The 19,832-nt window shown below is 39.2% G+C and overlaps 1 protein-coding gene across 1 annotated transcript in view; it reads left to right on the top strand.

The window, feature by feature from the left end:
- ENPP3 (ectonucleotide pyrophosphatase/phosphodiesterase 3) overlaps positions 1-19,832 on the top strand; it is a 77,375-nt gene that overhangs the window by 3,909 nt on the left and 53,634 nt on the right. Inside the window, exons 3-6 of the mRNA XM_037045728.1 lie at positions 4,116-4,238; positions 6,058-6,183; positions 9,233-9,293; positions 17,199-17,296. Coding sequence (XP_036901623.1) covers positions 4,116-4,238; positions 6,058-6,183; positions 9,233-9,293; positions 17,199-17,296 — 408 coding nt within the window. The remainder of the gene's footprint in view (positions 1-4,115; positions 4,239-6,057; positions 6,184-9,232; positions 9,294-17,198; positions 17,297-19,832) is intronic.

The raw sequence follows: 19,832 nt of genomic DNA, 5'->3' as shown, positions 1-19,832 counted from the left end.
AGTAATTGTTTTGTATTCATTTCCTCCCCTCTCAGTCTGTTAGCCCTTACACGGCATCATTCCTTCCTCCTTCCACCCCCAACCCCTGGGCACCGACATTGAACTCCAGCCCCTTCCCACCAGTGTGCTGACCATACTTATCCCCTCATTCACCCACCACAGCTGTTTCCTAATCCTCAACCCTGGACCACTTTTACCATTCTTTGCCCCAATTAGCCCACTTTTTGTAGGCAATATATTTTTTTCTAGTGTGCATTTTTAAAGTAGTTTTTCTACTTTGCGTTTATTTGTGTTCTTACGAATTTAGTGTTTTATGTGCATGTATGGTGGGGTTTTTTTACTTATTCTTTGACAATTGAGCACTGACTATGGGCTAGATATTATTCTAATTAATATAATTCTAGATACTCTTCTAGTTAATACAAGTCTTACACAGTGGTAAAGAAATAAAAAATCCTTCAGAGAGTTTACATTCTAGCAGGGAAGACAGACAATCAAAATATAAATCGGCAATATATATATAATACTATAGGGAAAATGCTAAGGAATAATTAAAACTCTAAAAAGGAATATGGATAATTGAGTCAGGGTGAGATGGGGTGTATGTGTGAAATAACTTTTGAGTAAACAGCTGAAGGAAAAGAGCAAGAATCAGGATATTTTATATAAGAGCATTCCAGGCAAGAAAAAATAGTAAGGTCAAAGGCCTAAGGCTAGAGCCTTCCTGGCAAGTTTAACTTCAAGAATAGCAAGGAGAGCATTGAGCTAGAACTTGGGAGGATTAGAAGTAGGGTAGTCAAAATGAGCTCAACCAAAGAGCAGCCAGGTCAAAGAAGGATTGGGAGGTCAAAGTGTGGTTTTCGGCTTTCATTCTGAGTGTGATGGGAAATGATTGGAGGTTTTAGGCAAAGGAATGACATGCTGTGTTTGCTTTTCAATATTACTACTTGGGCTGCTATATTATTAACAAATGGCAGAGTGAAACAGTGAGAAAAGAGACCAATTAGGAAATAACTGCAATAACATAAGTTTTATATCTTGGACTAGTATGATGGTGTGTGTAACTGGTGAGATAGAGTTAGATTCTGAGTATCTTTTGATGTGGTAGATAGATTTTATTGACTGACTGTATATAGAGTGAGAAAGAAAGGACACAAAAATGACTTTAAGCTCTGACCGGTGTGTGGCTCAGTTGATTGGAGCGTTGTCCCATACACCAAAAAATTGTGGGTTCAATTCCTGGTCAGGGCACATATGAGGGGGAACCCCCCAAAACCCAGAATTTATTTTTTAAAAATTGTGTACTTATTCTAACATGTTTGGACTTAAGTGACCTTCAAAGTAGTCTCCACTGATGCAATACACCCATCTAGATGTTTTTTCCACTGCTCAAGACAGTTTTTGAACTTGTTGATTTTGATGCCTTTTAGTGCTTCTTAAGTTTTTTGTTTCACCTCTTCCACATCAGCAAAACATTTCCCTTTGCGGCCTTTTTTTTTCTTTTTATCCAGGGAAACAAAAACAAAAACAAAAACAAAAATGTTGCTCAGGGTGAAATCTGGTGAATAGGGAGGTTGGGGCTCAGGGGTCAAGCCATTTTTGCTCAAAAACTGCTGAACACTCAGTAAAGTGTAGGCAGGTGCACTCATAAACCACTCATCAGGAAACTGGCAAACACACTGAGTCTTCAAAAAAAATCGTTGAAGCCCATTGAGGCCTCTCACAATGCCAGTTGGTACACTGATATAGATGGGCTCCTAGAACACTCGCCTAGTGGGAGAAGCCAGTACTACAAAGAACCTGCCCTCCAGAAGGTAACTCCATTTTTGGGGATCGGCCCTTGTACCTAGGTTGTAAGTTCAGTCTCTCATCAGGGCACTTATGGAAGGCAACTGATTGATGTTTCTCTCTCCCCCCCATTCCTGTCTCTCTAAAATCAATGAACATGTTTAAAATTTTTTTTAAAGAATGGCCTCAAGATTTTTGTTGTGAATGTCTGAAAATAATTTTTGTTGTGAATGTCTAAAAATCTAATCTATAATTAGATTGAGGAAGGTTGTAGAAGAAGCTGGTTTAGGGAGAATAATTAGGAGCTCAGTTTTGGATATGTTAAATTTGACACATATGCTAGATGTCCAGGTTGAGAAGTCAAGAACACAGATGGATATGTGGGGCTGGCTTTAGAGGGGGAAGTGCTACATGGACATACACTGAAGGTCTTTTGTGTAAATGGTATATAAACGTTTTTCTTACTTTTCTGAACATTTTAAAAAATTCATCTAAATTGCTATGCTTGCATCTATTCTTTTGTATCTATCTTCTTACTACTTAGTATTCTTTGACTTATATCCAGCATGCCATTTGACCTAGGCCCTCTCCCAGTTTTGGAAACCCAGGTTGGCTTTAATTTCTTAGTATTACATCAATTCTGCAGGTTCTCTATTTGGTCTCTGTGAGGTTTGTGTTTTTTATGAATTCCCAAGAATGGAATTCTGGGGCCTTATGGTTTATATTTTAATTTGGGTAAATAGTCCCAGGTCATTGCTTTTAGCCTACCTCACCTTCACCACACATCCCAACCAACCCTTGGAATTATCTGGTTCCCTCCTTTTTGGCAGTGTAAAGGTGGACATAGAGTGATATCTTTTATTTTGACTTTTGTTTCTTTGCCTTGCTGCTCCAATCTGCATTGATTGCTCTCTTGGTTTGCTTGGTGTATTATGAGTGCTGTTTCCATATCCTCTCCATTGTACTCAATCTTATAATTTTTTGATCTCTCTCTCTTTTTACTTCCTCATTTTGCTGAAGAACATCCATCAGTAGCTTCCTAGATAAAGTGCATACAACCTGTAACTTGAGTTCTTGCCTGTCCCAAGACAGCTTCATCATCCAAATCTAACACTTGACTATTTGGCTAGATATTGAACTTGGAGGTGAAAATAATTCCCTTCCAGAAACTTGAAGACATTAGTTTCCTGTCTTCTGGCTTTCAGTGTTGCTTTTAAGAAATTTGATACTATACTGACTTGTGATTCTTTATAAATTGTTCATGAACTTTCTTAGGAGATTTCAAGATCTCTTTATTCCTGTTGATCTCTTGGTGTGAGTTTTGCCCTGGGAAATTTGCTGGGCAATTTTGAAGTAATAGTTTATACTTTTCCATCCTGGGAAATTTTATAATATAATTTTTAAAAATAATATCATCTCTAAATTCTTTGTTTTCACTTTTTGGCACCACCTTGTTTTATGGTCAACTAAGTAATAGCCTTAATTACATCTGCAAAGTCAGTTTGCCATCTAAGGCAACCTACTTCATGGTCTCAGGAATTGGAGCATGGAATCTTTTTAGGGACCATAATTCTGCCTGCCATACTTTTCTATTGATGTTTTTCTGTGACTGTCCCCACGTTTTTATTTCCAAGACCACCCTGAATGTTTTTCCTTTTTTGAAAAACTGTATCTCTCTTTCTTATTTCCTGGATGCAGTATCTTCTCTTGTTTGAGGATCTCAATATTAGCTGTGCATGTGTGTGTATGTGAGTGTGTTTTCACTCTTATGCTCCCTGCATTGTTTTCTTTCAACCAAGATTTTTCTTTTTCTGTATTTTACCTGTTTGTTTTGGTCTTTGTCTTTTATGGTCTTTTTTTTTGTCTTTGTCTTTTTATGCTCAAATACCTGGCAACTGTCTGTTCACATTGAAGGGTAAGGTTTGTTCATTTTTCTCATTCTAGCCATCCTCTATGTCTACTGTCTCTGGGACAAAAATCTCTTCCTAAATTGCTGCAGATGATGACGCTTCTATTCTGCAGGGGCAGGTGGGGTGGATGTAGTCACTGCTCCATGTCCAGATTTTCAATCAGTTCCACTATTTTTAGCCTTGGACTGTCCCTTCTACCCCCACCTAATAGCACCTGCTGTCTCCAAGTCTAGAACCTCTCTGGGGTCTTGGAAAAAACCATTCATTTCTTATCACTCATTATTTATCGCTGCACCAAGAGATCACACAATATAAATTCTCTATTTGTCTGTCTGTCCTAGTCTGTTCTAGGTACTAATGTGCTTCTGCTATCTAGCTACGAGATTCCAAGAATTGGTTTCCTTATTTTCTTTACAGGCAGCTGCAGGAAAAAATGCTTTGACTCCTCATACAGAGCGCTGGATGGCTGCAGGTGTGATGTGGGTTGTAAAGACCGAGGTGACTGCTGCTGGGATTTTGAAGACACCTGTGTGGAATCAAGTACGAGTTCCGAGAACAGGTTTATTATCATGTTGGTTGTGCTGTCATTAACAAATGTCCAAATGCTCCCCATACACCTTGTATACTAGTTTGCTAGGGCCACTGTAATGAAGTGCCGCACACTGGGTGGCTTAAACAACAGAAGTTCACTTTCTCATAGTTCTGGAGACTAAAAGTCCAAGATCTAGTTGTTGACATGGTTGGTTCCTTCTTATTAGTCAGACTAGATTAGGGCCCACCCTAATGACTTCATTTTAACTGGATTATCTGCAAAGATCCTTTTTAAGTAAGATCACATTCATAGCATAGGAGTTAGAGCTTGAACTTTTGGGGGGTGGTTGTCACAATTCAACCCGTAACACCTTTATAGAGGGTCTATTATTATCCTTTCCCCATTTACAGTGATAAACACAGAGTCCACACTTTAGTTAACCGAGGTTGAGGAATAAGTTTTCAGCCAATGAAATGCTGTATAGTTAGGTAAGTTCCCATGGAGTTTTGCTGCGACTTAAGTTAATTAACATACTTAGTTTCCTTTGCAGTCATTTTCAGATTCTAGTGTGCAAAAGGCTTACACGGAAAACTGATGTTTCTCGGTGATTCTATTGCCAGTGCTCCACAGAACACAACTTGAAAAAAAATCACTCTTCTCTAGGTAGAAGACACAACTGCAATGTTTAACTTCCTAAGAAATCAGGGACCATGGAGAGGGGTCTAGTGCTTCCTGGAGAGGCAAGATTCGAATTACGGAGCACTTGCCCCAGCTGGTGTGGGTCAGTGGATTGAGCACTGGCCTGCGAACTGGAAGGTGGCCTGTTCCATTCCCAGTCAGGGCACATGCTGGGGTTGTGGACCAGGTCCCCAGCTGGGGGTGTGTGCAAGGCAACTGATCCATGTATCTCTTGCACACTGATGTTTCCTTCTCTTTCTCCCTCCCTTCCCCCTCTTTGAAAGTAAATAAATAAAATCTTAAAATAAAACAAAAACAATGGACCTCTTTATGTTTTCCTTTCTGAAAAAGGCCAGGGGGAGGAATAACCTAGTATAGATAAGATTTGTATTCCTTTCACTTAATTTCCAAAGATCTTTTCTTTGTATGCAATAGGGAGTGGGGAGCTCAGTGCTTAAGGAAGCACACAGCAGTCACCTATTCAACATATTTGTCTAAGTCCAGGGCTGATGTTGATTTTAGTTATTGTTTCCTACCAGGTGTCACGAGGAAGCAGCCCCTGCCCAGCTTCATGTTGTTTTTAGCATTGAGACTTATTCGTACTATTTCATATGTTAGTGCTTAGCCCGGGAGAACACTGGCAGCATGATGAGGTGCTGATCTACCATTTCTGTCACTCTCATCTTGGGAGGTCCCCTGACCTGCCTACATGCTCACGGACCTGACTATGTTCCTGTTACTTCAGTTGTCACTGGCTCTTCCTTGCTGCCTGTCCTTAGACAAGGCTGGACGAGGTTGCCCTTGGGTGACAACAGTCACTCAAGTGGTCCTCGTTCTTCACCATTGGAAGCTCCTGTCTTTGGGTGCAGGAGGGCCAGGGTTCAGATTTTCTCCAAACTCAGAGGTGTACGTGCTGCGTAGACCAGAGCTACAGCTTTGAAAGCTGCAGTTCTGTCTGCCGCCTGTGCCACATGAGGAAAAGTGGTAGGTTACTTCCCATTTGTATTATGTATTTTCCTTTATTAATGCAGGTAAACCAAGAATTTGATTGTACAGTAGTACAAGGAGAAATGCAGGGACTTTATAAATTTTGGTATTAGACACTTAACATAAGTTAAATGTTCAAAACCAAATTGTGTAATTTTACAGCTCGAATCTGGACATGCAATAAGTTTCGTTGTGGGGAGAAAAGACTAGAATCCGGCCTTTGCTCTTGCTCAGATGACTGTTTGCAGAGGAAGGACTGCTGTGCAAACTACAAGAGTGTTTGCCAAGGTAAGCAGAGGATGCCGACCCATTTCCCCTCTGTGAATTTAGTGACCCTAGACCCAGCCTAGGCTGCAAAAATTAGAACCAGACAGAGAAGGACCCCATAGAGGACAAAAGACAAAATGTGTTTACTGTGGGAAGAAATGTGGTTTGTACACTACAGAGGAAGCAAGCTTGTAACACCACTCAAGCTCATAGGTATTGTAGGAAAGAAGAGAAAGATTAGAATTTCCTATTTGTCCAGAAGGCAAGGCCTTTTTCAGTCCCATGACCATGCAAGACGTACTTGTGGTTTGAGACACCAGTGGGAAGATCCAATGGATAAAACATCATGAAAGGTTATTTGGCCTAAATATCAGTTCGTTAAACCAATTTCATTGTTGAAACAACTGGGTCCTAAGTGGTTAAGTTACTTGTTGAGGAGCCTCAGGAGTCAGTGCAAAGTCAAGGTTAGATTCCAGGTTATTCAGCTTCTGCTTCCACTTGCTTGCTGTGTTATAAGTGATGTCAATTTTTTAAAAATCGCCAATCCCTTGAACATGTGGTGGGATTTACAAAAATGCACATATACACATGACAAAGAATTGCTTCAAGCTACAAACCCGCTTTTCTAACACCAAACCCAACTCAGCTAACTAACTTACACTTTCAGTATTTTTAGATATAAAAAGAGTTTAGGTTGAATGCTGATGTTTTTAAATGGGAGGAAAATGTTGAAGTAGAAACATTAACTATATAATCTCTTTAAAGAAAATTGTTTTTTATTAATAGGTGAATCTGTTTTTACATAAAATGTAATTGAAAATTAGTTTAAAAGGGCAATCAAAAAGAAAAATATAATTGTTTGATATTTTGATACAATATTTGATAGAGTGAATATTGTACCATCAAAAATTCCTCTAAATTTCCAAACACAAGTGTAGTTTCTGGTTTGCTTATTTCTCTAAGCTCAGTGACCACGTTGCCTCTGAGCTCTGTGTTCTCCTGCCTTCAACTCCAGTTTTGGAAATCTTAACTTCTATCTCAAGACTAGTCCTCAGGTCATATGGAAAATTTTTCCACTGAGTTCATTACATAATAATACTTTCACAGGAACAAAAGTAATTGTTATCTGTTGTATTAAAGTGTACCATTACCACTAATTGGGTGCTTTGATAGTTACTAATTTTAGTTTGTTTTTCAAGCAAAAGGAAGTGTTTTTCACTCTAAGGATTAACACATTATATTTAAAGATTTGAAATGATTTTTGCCAAAATTAGATCTTTGGACAATGACCTGAGGGGATTTTAATAATTTTTGTGCATGAAACCAGCTGGTCAGTTTTTTAAGTTTAGAATTTTAAAAAACTTTGTGATAAATTTCTAACAAACACTGGCGAGAATAGCATGATGCTTTCCCAATTGTTCATCACCTCGCTTCAGCAATGATCAGTTCCTGGCCAATCTTGTCTCACTGACACAGTATCATCTTCAAAAAGATAAAACCATGAATCTCATGGGAATGTAAACATGTCAAAGATCTGCAAACATGTTAGTAAGATAACCAACTGGGATGTTCAGCTGCTCAGAGAGAATCACGGAGACAAAGTATATATGAGACTGAAGGAACGTTGCAACAGAATGACTAAAGCTAACTTTTGATGGGACGGAATTGATCTGCATTTCTAGAGGACAATTTATTTGTTATGAAACAAGAATCAGTTATATTGCTGTTAGTTTTCTACCAGTTAACTGCTACCCTTATTGAGTTGTAAAATGAATGGTAAAGAATAAGCAAGATGATGGTATATGCTCCTAGGTTAGTGGATAGTCCATATATGGGCTTTTTAAGATAATTTCCAGTGTGACATGGAAATGAAATTCAGTGATCAGTTCTCTTTTGGCTTATTTTTCAAGTTTTGGATCTTCTCTTAACTAAGTATACTTTTATTTCCCCGAACCCTTCTCAAAATTTTAGGCTATTTTGAAGTAAATTCTAGAGTTAATATAATTCATAAATATTTTCAGTATGCATCTAAAAACATGAGGATTAATGAACAAAATTACAATACCATCAACATATTTAAAATGTAGGTGAAAGTCATTTGTCATCAAATATTCATTGTGTTCAAGATTGTCACTTTCATAATATTTATTTAAAAGATTTTTTGAAGTATGATCCAAATAGATCATACTATTGCTACACATAGCAAATGGCTGATATAGTTCAAGTCCTTTAAATGTAGGTTTGTTCTTCTTCTTTTTTCCCCTAGCAATGTACATTTTAGAGAAATGGGGTCACTTATCTTGTAGAGGTTTCCAGTCTGGGTGTGCAGATTACATCCTCTCTAATAGGTAGTTTGTCATCACCTACATTCCCTGCAAATTGGCAGTTAGAACCTGAGGACTGTTCAGATTCAGGTACCATTTGTTTATTTTGCAGGTTCATAGGGATGTTACTTCCACCAAGAGTCACATCTTGTCTACTTGTCTCTTTTGGGGGAGATGTTAGCTATTGATGTTCATGCCCAGATCCATTAGGGTTTGCAAATGATGACGTTCATATTCTATCATTTATACTTTATTAATTAACTAGAATGTTCTATAAACAAACAGTTATGGATAAAATTTTTTTTATTTAAGATCTTAAAAAATATGTTCAATTTTCCCCAATTTATATCAATTATTATCATTAGCTGTTTTTTTAATACCATCTCTCTTTTTTAGATTGTATAGCTGTGCTTGTTAAACTCCTTTTCTTCTAACAGAAGGGTAAAAAAAATTGTTAATAAAAAACAAAGAAATTGTCCCTTTCCTCAAGCCAAAGGAATTCCATTTGTTTTTCATGGTATAGATGAGTTTCCTAGCATTAGGTTAGTGCAGATTACTGATCTGTGCAAACCACTAGAGGCACTGAGCTTGCCAATCTGTAAAATAGCACGTACCATTTTCTGGAAGAATTTTCTCATTGCAGTAACACGAATTGTAGTTGGGGAAGATCTTGCCCATTGAATCTGTGTTTCTCTTTCTTGTCTGTGGCACACACAGTCTAAAGAGTCTGATCTTATGCTTTCCAGGAGAAACCCCCTGGGTCAGAGAAAACTGCAGCACGCACAAGCCGCCTCAGTGTCCGGAAGGGTGAGGACAACATGGGAAATTTTGTTCCTCTTGAACAGATGGCACATGGGAACATGGGAAGTAGCTGAGAGGCAGGATGGAATTTCCTTCACTGTTTATATTCCAAAACAAAAAGGTTAACAAAAGACTAGATTCCTTGTGACTCAAACTATTAAGTGATTTCTATTTGCTTTACTGTTTACAAAGCACTTTTATATTAATTTATTGTATTTGTGTCTTAAAAAATGCCTTCAAAATTGGTTGAAGTATTTATATTAACATTCCCAAGGTCCTGCCTTAAAAGTATTTATACTGACATTTCCAAGGTCCGACGGTCAGCACTGGAGTTCAGATCTAGATTACCCTAGCCAGAACTCTTTTCTATTAACATCCTGACATGAGAGACTTATTCTTACCAAGGGAAGGGGAAGAGATTGTCCATGGGAGGCCTCACAGTGAAAGGTGGACCGTGAAGAACAGCTGGGGAGGACTTTGTCAGGTGGGCGATGAGCCTGTGAGGTGACACCCCTCACTCTCACTCCTCCCACGCATCTCCTCCACAGGGTTTTGATGGCCGCTTCTCCAACTGCCCAGGCCTGGCATTGTGCCCCCGCCCCCACCCCACCATCTCCCAGGCAGGATGGATTTCCCCTGTCCTCCAGTTGCCCCTTCTGCCTTTGACCTACTTCAGTCTTGTGGCCCAAGCAGTGGAAGGATGTCAGTGGGGTAGAAGAGGGAGAAAGAAATTTGGTAATAGGAAGACTTGGTGGAGGCATTTTAGATAGCTTTGTTTCATTTTTTAAAAATGGGTGTGGATACTGCATTTTTGTACCATGCTACTTCCGTCTGACCCACCCCACAGATTCAGCCAACCTCTTCAGCAGCTTCTGGGTGGAAGAGCAACACATTTAGAATAAAAAAAGACTTGAGTTTGAGTCCTGGTTTTGTCTGTGGGACTTTGCGCTAGTCATTTTTCTGATTTTCATCTATAAAATTGGAATAATAACATAATAAAGTTCAGGTGATTTCACGGGAGAATTGTCAACAAAATAATGTCCAGCCTATAGAAAAGTTTTATAAGTTTTTTTGAGCCAAAAGTTTGAGAGTATGTCAGGAAGCAAAATCTCAATGGATTGAGAAAATGCTCTGGAAAAGGGCAGTTTTGCAGCTTATTTTACACATTAGAATTGAAAGTGAAGCTATAAGGAGAGTTATATAAAATTCATTGGTGACAGATTAATAAGGCAAGAGGTTTAGATAAAAAGCAAAATGTAATGCAAACACATACCTCTTTTACATTGGTGGGTACAGAGTAGTTAATAATTAGCATTTACAGCATAGAACCGTGGTTTAGTGGAACAAATAAGCCATGGAACAAGCCATGATTTGGTCACCTTGTGCTCTGGGGCCTGCGGTTGTGTCTTCAAAGAGTCTAGAGAAGAAAATTACTCTGACAGGGTTCACTTATGGTAAAGACTGACCCTTGCTAAGGGAGCTAGCGATAGGCCTGGAATGTGACTACCTGGTTAGACCTACCCAGCTAGGAATTAGTGATCAGCCTATGCTGTGTGGTTACTTTGGTCACTGAGTTTGTCCATCTGCCATCTGCCCTGCCCCAACCCCCATAGCTTGTCAGGTTTATTGCATAGCTCCTTTTCTTTTCACAGAATGGGTCAACATCTTGATCTCATGGGTGTTTGATCCTGTTTTTAAGCCGCAAGGTCATTTTGATGGCATCTTTCTAAATAAAAGTTTTTAATTAGCATTACACCAATGTAAATGCAGTACACCACTGTAATCTCTTGATGAATTTTCTACACATTATGGTTGAAACAGTCCCAATTTTCCATCTTTACTTTTGAGGTATAATTCATAGTTCTTGAAATGCACAGATTTATGTGTACAGTATAATGAGATCTAGAAATTTAGAAACTTGTATAACCCACAAATATGTAATATTTCCAAGATGTAGAATAATTTCCTTACCCAGACAGATGTTTTATGTTTTAATTTCTATCATCATAGATTCTTATTCTTAAACGTCATATCAATGGAGATATATATTCTCCTGTGGTTTTTTGTGTGTGTTTTTTCTTAACCCAGTACTGTTGAGATTCCTGCACATTATTGCACATTTCGTGTCTTTTACATGAGCCCCTGCACAGCATCTTTTCCTTGATTCACACATTTCTCTCATGCACTTTTTCCCCCAAAGATTTTATTTTTTTTTATTTTTAGAGAGAGGGGAACAGAGGGAGAAAGATTGGTTGCCTCTCACAGGCCCCCGCCAGGGCCTGGCCCACTACTCAGGCATGTCCCCCAACCGCTTAGGCAACTGGTGACCTTTCGGTTTGTGGGCTGAGGCCCAACCCACTGAGCCACACCAGTCAGGGTGCTCCCATGTTCTTTTCGTATTATTTCTGCTTGTTCTTTAGGGCTTGGTTCACATGTCATATGCCTGGATGGCCTATTCTCATTTTACAAAGACTAAACTTGCCACCTTTTCTGTACTAGAACAGCACCCTGTACTCAAACCCAGCCCTTAGCCACTCCTGTTTACTTACCAGTTTCATTCCCTAGATGAGAGCTGTAGTTCCTTTGTATCTTTATTCTTAGTCTAAATGAATTATTCTACAATAAATCATATTCTGCGAAGGGAAATTGACAGCCTTGTCCTCCAGACTCTTCCCTACAGTTTCTCTTCCAATGTGAAATTAGATGGCTATGCTGATATTTTTTCCCTAGCTTTACTCAAGCACATTAAAAGAAATTGAAATTCTTTTGCTTTCTTTTGTTTTTTTCCAATGTGCTTTTAATTGTACCCACTTAACTATCCCTAGGGATGGAACAAAGATTGGCAACACTGTTCTCCAAACTCTCACTGAAAAAAAGTGGACATTTCAGTGATGAGCGTGGAGCACCCCTCTGTGGAACAGTGGGAGCACTGCAATTTATTTCTCAAGAGGCAGGTCCACTGCTCTTGCTCCTTTGAAAACCTTGTAGATTTTTGCCTTTGGTCCCCATTAGGTTGGATCTTACTTTTTCATTGACTTCTGGGATTTGCCTCTCGTTCCTTTCTTGTCAACTATCACTGGGTTTCAGGGAGTCTCATCTGGTTGCCACAACAGCAGATGCACATGGTTTCATGTATGAGCAAGACTTGGCGCATTTCTGGGTTCTTGTCTTGGCCTTCACAGACTGTTAAGTTTCAACCCAAATTGAGTGGAAAAGGCTATATTTCTCTCTGGACCGTCAACTACCTTATTAAGACACACAGTTTTGCATTGTTGTTGAGATTATTTTTCTTTATTTTTAGCTGGTATCAGCATTCAGAATTTTCCTTATAATAGTATTGGGTGTTTGTCAGAATATTTAAAGACTTATTCCAACAAAATTTCTTGAAAAAATATGTTTTTTCAAAATTTTAAACTCAGAATTCAGAGTTGAAAATTACTTCCACATACTCACTTGTATGTGCTTTATTTGCAATGTTGAAAAAGTTTACTGTGTTCATAATTGCTATTCATAAGAGCCCTAACTTGGAAAGTACCTGAATTCCCATTAATAGTAGAATGAATAAGTTGTTTATGTATTCATTGAGATATTAGACACCCATGAGAAAAACTACATGCAACAAGATGGGTAAATCTCAAACATAATGTTAAGTAAAAAGAAGCCAGACTCAACAAAATACATACTAAATGATTTTGTTTATATGTCAGTATTGTATATAACCAGGTACAACTAATATATGCTGTTGGAATTCAAGATACTGACCACTCACCCTTGGAGGAGGGGTGGTCTGCGACTAGAAGAGAATAGAAAGAGAAGATTCTAGGGGCTGGTAATATTCAGTTTCTTCTTCTAAGTGATGGCTGCACAGTGGAGTTCAGTTTGTAATTCATGAAACTATACATCTGTGACTTATGGCCAAGATGGAGGCATAGGCAGAGACAGCTTGCCTCTTCACACAACCACAGCAGAATTACAACTAAATATAGAAAACCATTGCTCAGACCTGACAGAAATGGAGTTGAATGGAAGTTTGATAACTACAGAATTAGAAACCACATCCACCCAGACTGGCAGGAGGGGCACAGATGTGGAACAGGCCAGTCCCACACCCACGTGTGGTTGATAAAGATGCAGGAGGGATATCTCAGGAGCGAGGAGTCCCAGACTCACACCAGGACCTCCAGCCCAGGGTTCTAGTGCTAGGAAGATTAGTCCCCACAAATTAGGCCTGCAAAAACCAGTAAGGAATGAGTTGGTAGGAGAAACTTCTGGAACCCCAAACAGTTCCTTGTAAAGAACCCACATATGGATTCACCTACTCAGACTCGCTCCCTCTGGGCTGTGGCTCAGGGGAAGCAGCTTGAGTGGCACCAGTGGTGTGTAGGAGGAGGCTGGGGTGTCTGGCATCAAGGCAAAGAGAGGCCATTGTTCCTTTTCTGGGCCCTCCCCTCCCAGAGCTGGCAGACTGATGCCATGTCTAGGATTCCATCAACCTGGCTAACACTCTTTGACCTGCCTTGGAGATGCCCAGAGACTCTGTCCCACCCATATTACCGGCCCACTCAAGCTGCTTTTCCATATATACAAACAAGCAGCAGCTGGCCTCAATGAGCCCCAGGTCCAGAACTAGTAGCCTAGTCTCACAGCTTGACTTCATCTGGATGTCTCCAAGCCTAGCACAAGTAGCAGCTATCTCAGATGGCTATAACACAGGCAGGGTGGCCCCATAACTCAGGCAGGGTGGCCCCAAGCAAAACACAGGTGGAGGCTGACTTTGAACTGCACCACCCAGGAAACTCCAGTGACAACGCACCCAGTGGACAGCTACAGACCATGTTGGAGCACCAACACCCTGCCCTTGCACTACTGATCCTCCACAGAGGGTGGAAGTTGGTGGTCAATGCTCACAGCCAATCCTTGTAGCTGACTGGCCTGGGTAAACCCCTCCCATTGATCTGCCAACAACAATCAAGCCTCCACTACAAGAGGAAGGTGTACTCAGCCCACATGAAGGGCACACCTTGAGTACCCAGCTTGGGTGATAGGGGAGGCTGTGCCACTGGACCCGACAGGACACCTACAACATTAGGCCACACTACCAAGGCACAGAGTCAAAGCAGCTCTGCCTACTACATAGAAACAAACACAGGAAGGCTGCCAAAATGAGGAGACAAAGAAACATGGCCCAGATGAAAACACAGATCAAAACTCTAGAAAGAACTAAATGAAATGGAGATAAGCAATCTATCAGATACAGGGTTCAAAACGCTGGGTGTAAGAAAGCTCAAGGAACTTAGTAGGGTATTAACAGCATAAAAAAGATCCAGTCAGAAGTGAAGGATACACTAATTGAAATCAAGAGCAATTTATTTTTTATATATTTTATTGATTATGCCATTACAGTTGTCCCATTCTCCTCCTCACTCCCCTCCACCCTGCACACCCCTCCCCCAACATTCCCCCCCCTTTCGTTCATGTCCATGTGTCACAAGTTCTTTAGATTCTGTATTTCCCGTAGTATTCCTGCCCTACCCCCTGTCTATTTTCTACCTACCATCTATGCTACTTATTCTCTGCACCTGCTCCCCCCTTCTCCTACTACTCCCCTGTTCCTAACCCTCCATGTGATCTCCATTTCTATGCCGGCGTGGTGGCACGCGCCTGTAGTCCCAGCTATTTGGGAGGCTGAGGCTGGAGGATCACTTCCATCCAGGAGTTCTGGGCTGTAGTGCACTATGCCGATCGGGTGTCCACACTAAGTTCAGCATCAATATGGTGAGCGGGGGCGCCACCAGGTTGCCTAAAGAGGAATGAACTGGCCCAGGTTGGAAACGGAGCAGGTCAAAACTCCCGTGTTGATCAGAAATCAAGAACAATTTAGAGGGAAACAACACTAGTGGATGAAGCTGAGATTCAAGTCAATGATATGGAACATAAGGAAACAAAATACAGCCAATCAGAGCAAGAAGAAAAGAGGATCCAAGAAAAACTAGGATAGTATAAGCAGCCTGTGGGACAACTTTAAGCACTCTAATATTTGCTTCAAAGAGGTGCCAGAAGGAGAAGAGAGAAGAAATAATGAAAGAAATGCCTTTCATTATTTCCTAATTTGGTGAAGGAAATAGACATTCAAGTCCAGGAAGCACAGAGAGTCCCAAACTAGATGGATGCAAAGAGGCCCACCCCAAGATGCATCATAATTAAAGTGCCAAAGGCTAAAGATAGGGGAGGAGGATGTGGGAGAAGGGGTTAGGTGAGGGGATTAAGAAGTACAAATAAGTAGTTATAGAAAGCCATGGAGGCTGCTGAGTGGAGGGGAGCAAAGGGAGAAAAATCAGGACAACTATAATAGCATAATCAATACAACATAATTTAAAAAATGTATTTGTGTATGAAGTACAAGAAAATTTTAAAAGTAAAACATATTGAATTAAAGAAAAGACTGTGTCTGGATCTAAGGCAGAAATTATCTTCTATCATTCTAACGTAAATACTGGCCTAAGAAGAGATTGCAATGCTTTTGAGGTTAATATTAATGTCTTGAGGATGGATGCAAAGAGGCCCACCCCAAGATGCATCATAATTAAAGTGCCAAAGGCTAAAGATAGGGGAGGAGGATGTGGGAGAAGGGGTTAGGTGAGGGGATTAAGAAGTACAAATAAGTAGTTATAGAAAGCCATGGAGGCTGCTGAGTGGAGGGGAGCAAAGGGAGAAAAATCAGGACAACTATAATAGCATAATCAATACAACATAATTTAAAAAATGTATTTGTGTATGAAGTACAAGAAAATTTTAAAAGTAAAACATATTGAATTAAAGAAAAGTCTGTGTCTGGATCTAAGGCAGAAATTATCTTCTATCATTCTAACGTAAATACTGGCCTAAGAATGTGTCTGGATCTAAGGCAGAAATTATCTTCTATCATTCTAACGTAAATACTGGCCTAAGAAGAGATTGCAATGCTTTTGAGGTTAATATTAATGTCTTGAGATATTAGAATAGTCAAAATGTAGAACTTTAGAATAAAATAAAACACTTCATAAACTACCAGTTTTAAATTTCATATCATAATTTTATACAAAAGACAGTAGACTACTTGCAACTTTTATATTTTTTATAATTTTTGAGTTTGAGCATTGCATTCAGTAATATTGCTTTTGTCTCCTTAGCCAAAGCCAGGACCACGAAAGGTCTGCAATGTAGACCCCATTTCTGGTCAGGGTTTGTTAATGCTTTGCTGGCGTGTTGGCAACTTATCATAAAACTACATTTAGTTAGCTCCACGTGTATCTACCATTGTAAAATACTAAATATATTTGAGGTAATCCAGTGCACCAACACCAACCAGCTGTGTTGTAATGATTTTGAAGTGTTGAATGAATGGGTGGGATCAAGTTTTGAGAGATTAACCACTTAAAGTTAAATAAATAGTACGGAATGAAGCTGAGAATTGAATTTAGTTTTTTCTGAGGCCAACACCCTTCCCTTTTCTTCATAGCACACTTCCTTGTCATAACCTTTCCAGGCTAGAGAAATTTCATACATGATATACCTGGGTGTCATAGACAGACAATGCCAAGGACTAAGTAGAAATAAAGTTAGCCAAACTTATTTAAACTGAAGAACTCAAAGGGTAGTAGATGTCAAAGTTGAAAGGCCCAGATAATTACATAATACTTGTGTTTTTTTTAATTGTCATTTTATTAGATTACTAAAATCCTGGAAGCACTGATTGTTATGGGAAATAACTATTTTAAAAAATAGAAAGGAAAACTTGACCTAAAACTAATTTTTCTTAGAATTTTTTTAATTTGAAGAATTGTTAAGTAGTATAGACAAATGTATACACATACACCATGTATAATTTTTTAGAATCAAAGTAATGAACTAACTTTTGGTTTTCATTTATAGATTTGACCTGCCACCACTTATTTTGTTTTCCATGGATGGATTTAGAGCTGAATATTTACAGACATGGAGTACTTTGATGCCTAACATTGATAAGATGAGTAAGTCTTCTACAATTGGATGCATGCAACTGATGATAACACCTAGTTAGTCAATCTCTAGATGGTGCATCTCTCTTTTCTGACCTTTAGTGTTGGTGTATCATCTTAGCCTAGGTTCTTCCAAGATCCTGATGACTTTACTGGATGATATCTATCTTCATACTTGTTGTCTCCTCCCTTATCTATAGCATGTTCATCTCTCTTTTTTTCTTCTTTTTTTGACTTGTTTTGTATTTTAATATATCCTCTACTCTAAGGAAACTTGTTTACCTATATTGTCTCAACAGTGGCATTTGTCAGACCTGGGTTCTGGGTCTTGGCAAGGTGGACATGACCAGGAAAGACAGGCTCCTGAAGAGGCCTGAGTAGACTGGACAGAGCCTGCACATACCGGTACTCCAGTAGGTGACCAGTCCAGTACCTATATCCAGTTCTGGAATCAAAGTACCTGGAACCTGGCTCTACTATTTACGAGTTGTGAGACCATGAGCAAGTTCATTGCACCTATTGGTGCCCTAGTCTCTTCATCTGTAAAACAGTCACTTCCTACCTGATAGACTGAGAATATATATATAGTGTTCACTGGATGATTGTAAGTTAACATTATAATTATTTTTATTATCACCTTTATTATGATAGTGACTTCTTTGTTAGGGCACTTGGCCTTCATACAATTTTATAAAGTTAATAATAAAAAGAAATTGAGTAGGAAGGACACAGAACCAAAAAGTTTTAGAGTGTTGGCTCCAGAGGCCATACTTTGCAGTGCTTTCCAATTTCTGCCTTTCTTTTCCCTTCTATAAGCCTCCCCTCCCCAACTTTTCCCCCCACTTTTAAAGTCCTTGAGTTTTATGGCAGTTTTACTGGTTTCCTGTTTTTATTTTTCTCCAAATTAAAAAAAATGGATGTAAGGAAGCTCTGATCCTGAGTAAATCAGTTACTCTTTCTAGGCCTTAGTTTCCTCATTTGTAAAATGAGGAATTAGATCTAATGATTTCTGTTGCTAATTCTAGCTCCAAAATTTCATAATTGTAGACACATAAACTTCTAACCCTACAACACAAGGTATTTTGTCTCTTCAGCTTCTCACTCTCTGAGGCAGATCTTTAGCAAAAAGATTAAGAGTTTGGGGCTCTGATAGAACTGGTTCAAAATTCAGGACTGGTCACATATTACTGAGTTACTTTGGCCTGGATAGTTAACTAATACTTCTCAGTTTCTGTTTTCTTATCTGAATTTCCCTTAATGATCTAGATATTAAATTCTGTGTCCAAAAGGGGGTTTAACTAGCCAGGCTGAACTGAGCCCCTTTGCAGTGGAATTATTTTATTTTCTCATGCCACTGACAATTAGGAATAAGGCCCATGAAATGCTGGGCCATTGAGAGCTTTGCCCTAAGGTCTAAAATATTTTTTAAGTCATCCAGAGAACATCATGTGTGAATACATCACTCACTAGGTATACCAAGGCAAAATGTACTGTTAGTTTCTTGGAGGCCCAGTTAAGAGAAAGATTAAGACCTCCTCAGAATGGCAGGCTTGAGGTGAGGTATGTGATAGCAGGCATCACTCTAAGGAAGTCTAGAGTCTCGTCTCTAGTGTCCCATTAAGCTGCCTGAATCAGGCTGGGCCACAGTGGTTGTGGAAACTGAGCATGAAGTAATAGCATAGTGGGTGAGTCAGATCACTGAGCTGTGGAATGAGATTACAAAGGGGACACTCAGTACGCAACTCTAGTGAGGTGAGGCCATTGTCTTTCTCACTGTGAGTGGAAACAAAGGGTCAGACCCAAAATCAGAAAATGTCAGGTGAGAGAAGACTGATTTGGCTTGAACTGCGAGTCGGACTTCCTGGAAAGGTAGGTAGGGAACCAGAGATAGAAGAAGACTAGTAACAAGTAGATCTGGCAGGTAACATGGGTTTTGAAGATTAGCATTAGCACTGTTGACATTCATAAGCAGTAGAATACAAATTCTCCATAACAGATACCCTTTTCTCTCTGCCTTCTGCCTTCCTCTTATTCTTACTTTAAAATTTTTATTGTGGTAAGAACATTTGTAGTATAGTTTAATATCAGGTAGCGTGATTCCCCGACTTTGTTCTTTCTCTGTTGCTATGCAGGGCCTTTTGTGGTTCCATATAAATTTTTGAAATATTTGTTCTAGTTTTGTGAGATATGACATTGGAATCTTGACAGGAGTTGCACTAAATCTATAGAACGCTTTGGGTAGAATGGATGTTTTAATGATGTTAATTCTTACTATCCATGAATAAGGTACATGCTTCCACTTATTTGTATCTTCTTCAATTTCTTTCTCCAGTGTCTTATAATCATCCAAGCACAGGTCTTTTACATCCTTGGTTAGATGTATTTTCAGGTGTTTCAGGTATTGTATTCTTTTTGAGAAATTGTGAATGGGATTGTTTTCTTATTTTCCCTTCCTGTTAGTTCATTATTGACATATAAAAATGCAACTTTTTGAATATTAATTTTGTATCCTGCTATTTCACTGAATTCATTTATCAGTTCTAGTAGT

Source organism: Sturnira hondurensis, unplaced genomic scaffold, assembly GCF_014824575.4.
Source record: "Sturnira hondurensis isolate 20B ecotype Veracruz unplaced genomic scaffold, ASM1482457v3 Scaffold0004474, whole genome shotgun sequence".
NCBI classification, from domain to species: Eukaryota; Metazoa; Chordata; class Mammalia; order Chiroptera; family Phyllostomidae; genus Sturnira; species Sturnira hondurensis.
Note: the sequence above shows the minus strand (reverse complement) of the source record. Positions and strands in the feature narration are given on the sequence as shown.